Source organism: Erinaceus europaeus, chromosome 22 (assembly GCF_950295315.1).
Source record: "Erinaceus europaeus chromosome 22, mEriEur2.1, whole genome shotgun sequence".
Classification (NCBI taxonomy): domain Eukaryota; kingdom Metazoa; phylum Chordata; class Mammalia; order Eulipotyphla; family Erinaceidae; genus Erinaceus; species Erinaceus europaeus.
This window is the reverse complement of record NC_080183.1, coordinates 15,477,093-15,483,825: the sequence shown is the minus strand read 5'-3', so window position 1 is coordinate 15,483,825 and position 6,733 is coordinate 15,477,093. Positions and strand designations below refer to the sequence as shown.

The following is a 6,733-nucleotide window of genomic DNA, read 5'->3' as shown; positions in this document are numbered from 1 at the left end:
GCTTGCCAGCTTCCTGCTCCTACCTGAACAGAGACGCCGCGATGTTCTGTCCATCCGTCCTGGCGGAGAGAGGTTGCTGGGTCACGGGACCTCTGTGACCCTCACACCTCTGCCGGGTGTCTGTCCCAGAGGTTGCTTCCGTCTGTCTGGCGGTGGCTTTCTGGTGCTTTCACAGTCCAGGGCTACTGGAATGATGTTTTCAGTCTCCTCTCTGTCCATCTGTCTGCCTGTCAAGGGCCTGGGGTCAGCTCCCAGGAGGTGCACTGTCCTCACTCCTACCTCCTACCTCCTACCTCCCTGCCCTCAAGCCCTGGAGCTCGTCTCTGTCCCCAGGACACAGAGGGAGGCCGTTCCCTGTCCCCAGCGGCCTGGGAGCTGCTTCAGGACCAGCCTGGCTGCGGCTGGCGTTTCTGTCAAGCCGTGTACCCTTTCAAGGGGTCCGAGTCAGAGAAGGAGATCGCAGGCTGCTGAGAGAGGCAAGATGTCATCACGGGCCAGGCGGTGCTGCCCCTGGTAGAGCGCACGTCACCACGTGCAGGGACCCGGGTTCAAGCCCCCAGGTCCCATCTGCAGGGGGGAAGCTTCATGAGTGGTGAAAGCAGGGCTGTAGGTGTGTCTCTCTGTTTCCCCCTTCCCTCTCAATTTTTGTCTATTTCTATTCAAAGTAAATAAACACAAACTATTTTTTAGAAGAGGGGCCCTGTGGGTGGGGGGTTGGGGTTGGGGGATGGGGTGCCGAGAGGCTCAGTTTCTTGGCACATTCAGCTCGGGGCTGGGAGTCACAGCGGATGGGAGGGCTGGGAGCCGCCAGGACGGACGGACAGAACATCGCGGCGTCTCTGTTCAGGCAGGAGCAGGAAGCTGGCAAGCTGCAGGCTGGTGGGACGGCCCAGGCTGCCAGCCGAGTATCTTCACTGCCGGCATATGCTCCCACATCTGTCGCGCAGACATGGGCAGGGAGGTCAGTGGGACGGAGAGCACCCAGGGCTGAGTTATACCTCAAAAAGTGGGGCTGTGGGGACTCCCAGTCTGCCCATGGCCGCTGGCCTGAGTGAGACCCAGGGAGGGGCCGCGGGGAGCCCACGGGAAGGCCACGGGGCTTGGTACCCAGAGGGGAGTGGGGTGCCCTGGTGGGAGAAACAGCAGAGCTGAGCTGGAGAACAGGGATCAGGTCACCCCAACACCCCCTGAGCCACAGAAGGCGGCCGCCAGATAGATGCCCACGCTCCTGGCTTAGGTAGGGACCTGCTGTGAGCCCCTGCAAAAAAGCTCCAGCAGAGAGAGCCCTGTTGTGTCTCCCCCAAATCCGACACCTCCCCAACCCCGTTCCCTCCTCTGGTAACACCAAGAGCCCCCACCAGCCTCGGGGCGCACGGAGAAGCAGGGCGGTCCATGGAACAAACGCCTTTATTCCGCACCAGTGGGCCAGAAACAACCATCTGAGTAGGACGACGCGGCATTTTCCAGCCCCTGGGCTCCCGTGTGGGCTGGGGCATCGAGGGCAGAACCGGGGCAATCTCCTCCGCCTGGCCTCCTACTCGGTGAGCAACTCGGAGCACACCTCCGTGTATAGCCGGTCCCAGTCCCAGTGGACATCATCCTGCGGGGGCGGCGGGGGACACAGGGAGATGGGCAGGGCTCCCCCAGGGCAGCGCCCCTCCCACCCCGGGGCCCCAGGAGGGGGGCAGAGGGTGGGCACCCACCTCCCGCACGTCCTGCTGCGGTGCCAGGACCCTGGTTAGGACCTTCAGGTCGATGTCGTCCTGAGGGGGGAGAGGGGGCTCAGAAGGAGCTGGGCTGCGGCGGGAGGGCGGCCCCCAGGGGCTGCACAGGTCACCACCGGCCAGACCCCCAGTTCCAGCCCCAGGGTGGTGGGGCGGTGCTGGGGTGTCTTTCTAACTCCCCTCCCTCCCACCGGTCTCCAGTAGTGGGTGGCAGCCAGGCCACCTCGGGGTGGGCAGCTGAGGGATTTCTCTCTTGCCAAACACTGAGATCAGTCAGCACGGGGGCAGACACTCCCCGACCCTGACCCGCACAGGAATGAGTCGTTCATTTACTGTTCTTTATTTCTATTAGAATAGAGACAGAGTGAAATGGAGCAAGAGAAGGAGGGGGAGAGACAGAGACACCTGAAGCCCCTGCTCCACCGCTCGTGAAGCTTCCCCCCTGCAAGTGGGGACTGGGGGCTTGAACTCGGGTCCTTGAGCACTGTGACTCGTCCACTTGACTGGCTATGCCACTGCCTGGAGTCATTTATTCATTTTTAGCCACCAGCGTCATCACTGGGGCTCAGTGCCTACAGGACTCCACCGCTCCCGGCAGCCCCCCTTCTTTTCTCTAGACAGAGGGTGAGGAGAGGAGAGAGGAGAGAGACCTGTGGTACTGCTACCCCGCCTGTGACCCTGTGACGCTCTTTCCCTCCGCCCTACAGGAGCTCCCCTGGGGTGGCCCAGGAGCTTGAACCCGGGTCCTTCCTCTCTGGTGTCTGACAGTGAGTCCAGCTCTCACTGCCCAGAGTGAAGGCATATCCTTGGGGGATGGGCAGTGTCGGGGGATGGGCAGGGGGTGGGCAGTGCAGGGTGGAGGCAGTGCCGGGGGACAGGGGGTGGGCAGTGCAGGGTGGAGACAGTGCCGGGGGACAGGGGTGGGCAGTGCAGGGTGGAGGCAGTGCCGGGGGACTGGGGTGGGCAGTGCAGGGTGGAGGCAGTGCCGGGGGACTGGGGTGGGCAGTGCAGGGTGGAGGCAGTGTTGGGGGACGGGGGTGGGCAGTGCAGGGTGGAGGCAGTGTTGGGGGACGGGGGTGGGCAGTGCAGGGTGGAGGCAGTGTTGGGGGACGGGGGTGGGCAGTGCAGGGTGGAGGCAGTGTTGGGGGACGGGGGTGGGCAGTGCAGGGTGGAGACAGTGTTGGGGGACGGGGGGTGGGCAGTGCAGGGTGGAGGCAGTGCTGGGGGACGGGGGTGGGCAGTGCAGGGTGGAGGCAGTGCTGGGGGACGGGGGTGGGCAGTGCAGGGTGGAGACAGTGTTGGGGGACGGGGGGTGGGCAGTGCAGGGTGGAGGCAGTGCCGGGGGACGGGGGTGGGCAGTGCAGGGTGGAGACAGTGCCGGGGGACTGGGGTGGGCAGTGCAGGGTGGAGGCAGTGCCGGGGGACAGGGGGTGGGCAGTGCAGGGTGGAGGCAGTGCTGGGGGACTGGGGTGGGCAGTGCAGGGTGGAGGCAGTGCCGGGGGACGGGGGTGGGCAGTGCAGGGTGGAGGCAGTGCCGGGGGACTGGGGTGGGCAGTGCAGGGTGGAGGCAGTGTTGGGGGACGGGGGTGGGCAGTGCAGGGTGGAGGCAGTGCCGGGGGACGGGGGTGGGCAGTGCAGGGTGGAGACAGTGCCGGGGGACGGGGGTGGGCAGTGCAGGGTGGAGGCAGTGCCGGGGGACTGGGGTGGGCAGTGCAGGGTGGAGGCAGTGCCGGGGGACTGGGGTGGGCAGTGCAGGGTGGAGGCAGTGCCGGGGGACGGGGGTGGGCAGTGCAGGGTGGAGACAGTGCCGGGGGACGGGGGTGGGCAGTGCAGGGTGGAGGCAGTGCCGGGGGACGGGGGTGGGCAGTGCAGGGTGGAGGCAGTGCTGGGGGACGGGGGTGGGCAGTGCAGGGTGGAGACAGTGCCGGGGGACGGGGGTGGGCAGTGCAGGGTGGAGGCAGTGCCGGGGGACTGGGGTGGGCAGTGCAGGGTGGAGGCAGTGTTGGGGGACGGGGGTGGGCAGTGCAGGGTGGAGGCAGTGTTGGGGGACGGGGGTGGGCAGTGCAGGGTGGAGGCAGTGTTGGGGGACGGGGGTGGGCAGTGCAGGGTGGAGACAGTGTTGGGGGACGGGGGGTGGGCAGTGCAGGGTGGAGGCAGTGCCGGGGGACGGGGGTGGGCAGTGCAGGGTGGAGGCAGTGCCGGGGGACTGGGGTGGGCAGTGCAGGGTGGAGGCAGTGCTGGGGGACTGGGGTGGGCAGTGCAGGGTGGAGGCAGTGCCGGGGGACGGGGGTGGGCAGTGCAGGGTGGAGGCAGTGTTGGGGGACGGGGGTGGGCAGTGCAGGGTGGAGGCAGTGCCGGGGGACTGGGGTGGGCAGTGCAGGGTGGAGGCAGTGTTGGGGGACGGGGGTGGGCAGTGCAGGGTGGAGGCAGTGCCGGGGGACGGGGGGTGGGCAGTGCAGGGTGGAGGCAGTGCCGGGGGACGGGGGTGGGCAGTGCAGGGTGGAGGCAGTGCTGGGGGACGGGGGTGGGCAGTGCAGGGTGGAGACAGTGCCGGGGGACGGGGGTGGGCAGTGCAGGGTGGAGGCAGTGCCGGGGGACTGGGGTGGGCAGTGCAGGGTGGAGGCAGTGTTGGGGGACGGGGGTGGGCAGTGCAGGGTGGAGGCAGTGTTGGGGGACGGGGGTGGGCAGTGCAGGGTGGAGGCAGTGTTGGGGGACGGGGGTGGGCAGTGCAGGGTGGAGGCAGTGTTGGGGGACGGGGGGTGGGCAGTGCAGGGTGGAGACAGTGTTGGGGGACGGGGGGTGGGCAGTGCAGGGTGGAGGCAGTGTTGGGGGACGGGGGTGGGCAGTGCAGGGTGGAGGCAGTGTTGGGGGACGGGGGTGGGCAGTGCAGGGTGGAGACAGTGCTGGGGGACGGGGGTGGGCAGTGCAGGGTGGAGACAGTGTTGGGGGACGGGGGGTGGGCAGTGCAGGGTGGAGGCAGTGTTGGGGGACGGGGGGTGGGCAGTGCAGGGTGGAGGCAGTGCCGGGGGACGGGGGTGGGCAGTGCAGGGTGGAGGCAGTGCTGGGGGACGGGGGTGGGCAGTGCAGGGTGGGGGCAGGACTGGTTCATCCCAGCTGCCGTGGGAGCTGCTGGGTGTGGGGGTGCCAGGAGCCCCAGGATGCTCCCTCCACCCCGGGGGCTGGCCAGGCAGCCGGGAGTGCTGTGCAGAGTGCCCCTGCTCACCAGCGTCTGGAAGGCCGAGGACTGGGTCAGGTCATTGTCCAGGTCACGGAAGGTCATCACACGGTTTGCCTGGAGGCTGCAGGGAAGGGGCTGTGAGGGCGGCTGTGCCTGTCCCAGAGGTGCCCCACCCCCACCCCCAGGGCCCTGAGCTCACGTGCCTGGGAGGGGCAGCCACCTGTAGGACGAAGTCCTCCTCCTGGATCTCATCCAAGTCCGGGATGACAGGGATGTCTGCGGGGTGAGGGGCTGGGGTCACAGGCGGGGAAGCAGGTCTGCAGGTGTCTGTCTTTCTCTCCCCCTCTCTGTCTTCCCCTCCTCTCCATTTCTCTCTGTCCTGTCCAACAACGACGACATCAATAACAACAACAATAAAGAACAGCAAGGGCAACAAAAGGGAATAAATAAATAAATAAATAAATAAATAAATAAATAAATAAGGAACAAGGATCCAAATGAAGAGAAATTGCTGATGGGGAGAGAAGAGCTGCAGGAGCCCACATCTGGGGCTTCACCTCCCTGGCTCAGTCCCACAGAGGGTCGGAGGCGGGACTGACTCTCAGGTTCCCATTCCTCTCTCTGGTGAAGACTGGTGCTTGGTTTGCAGCCACCTCTGTGGGGAGGTGCTGACAGCCCGGCCCAGGCCCAGGCCCCCCGGCCGGAGAGACAGAGACGGCCTGGCCCGCGGCGGGCAGGGGTGGGAGGAGGCGGGCAGTGCCACACGCCATCAGCACTATGACAGTCTGGACAGAGCCAGCTTCTGCTGAGACCCAGCCTGAGATGAATATTCAGGAGTTGGAGAGTGAGTGTCCCCGCTGGGCTCGGCCCCCCTTCCCCCCACCACTGCCGCCCTGCCTGGAACTGGGCTTCCCAGGCTCCAAGGAGCCACCTCCTCACTGTCCCGGCTCCCCCGCCCCCCCCCCCCCCCCCCCCGCTCCCTGGGACGGACTGGCCCATCTGTGTGGGGCAGAGGGCAGCGTGGGCTTGGCAGCGGGCTGGCCACACAGTGGGGCTTCGCTCTAATTGGAAGCCCGGCGCCCAGGAGCCCTGTGCGTGAGATGACAGTCAGTCCCGGAGAGCTGGAATGTTGCGGAATGGTTGACAGCTTGCTTGCGCCATCCCCAGTGTGCGTGAGAGTAGGCGGGCGGGCCAAGTCCCGGCCTGGCAGAGCAGGTGGCGAGGAGCAGGCGGGGCAGGGGGAAGGGGCACCAGCCAGAGCACCCACGGGTGCCCCGGTCTTGAGTTAGCCTCAGGCAGAGTGACCGGCACCCGGTCTGGGGGAGCTCTGTGCATGACACAGCCTGTGGAGGAAGGGTCTAGGAGCCGTCTCCAGGCCGAGCCCCAGCCACTGCACCCCACATAGTGGCGCACCCCCAAATCCAGCCCCACCCCACCCTGGCGCAGGCAAAACCACTCAGCACTGCAGATCAGACAGGTGTGGGGAGGGCTGAGTGGACTGACCCCCACGGCCCAGAGTCTCAGCAAGCAAACACCCACCCCGTGTTTTCACAGTGAAGTGACAAGAGCGGTGAGGGGCTCATGTGCTCAAAGCAGCTCACAGTGACTCTTGGCCGGTATTTACTGAGACACCACAGCAAGAAAGGACAGGGGAGATGGCGTCATGGTTCCGCCAACAGACTCTCCCGTCTGAGGCTCTGAGGTCCCAGGTTCAGTCCCCAGCACCACCATCAGCCACAGCCGAGCAGGGCTCCGGCGTTTCTCTGTATCTCTGTCTCTCAGGAAAGCATGAATGAGTACATTTTAAAAAGGGTGAAAAGGATGGGAGTGA

The 6,733-nt window shown here is 66.1% G+C and overlaps 1 protein-coding gene across 2 annotated transcripts in view; it reads right to left on the bottom strand.

Moving 5' to 3' along the window:
• Window positions 1-1,389: 1,389 nt before the first annotated feature.
• The window catches only part of IFT43 (intraflagellar transport 43), a 34,107-nt gene continuing 28,763 nt past the window's right edge, over window positions 1,390-6,733 (bottom strand). Inside the window, exons 6-9 of one of the 2 annotated variants that reach the window (XM_016191298.2) lie at window positions 5,106-5,178; window positions 4,948-5,023; window positions 1,704-1,763; window positions 1,390-1,600 (exon numbers count right to left, since the gene is read on the bottom strand). In XM_016191298.2, coding sequence (XP_016046784.2) covers window positions 1,535-1,600; window positions 1,704-1,763; window positions 4,948-5,023; window positions 5,106-5,178 — 275 coding nt within the window. In that variant the 3' untranslated portion in view covers window positions 1,390-1,534. Of the gene's footprint in view, window positions 1,601-1,703; window positions 1,764-4,947; window positions 5,194-6,733 lie in introns of both variants that reach the window. The other variant, XR_009547262.1, reaches the window with a different exon arrangement.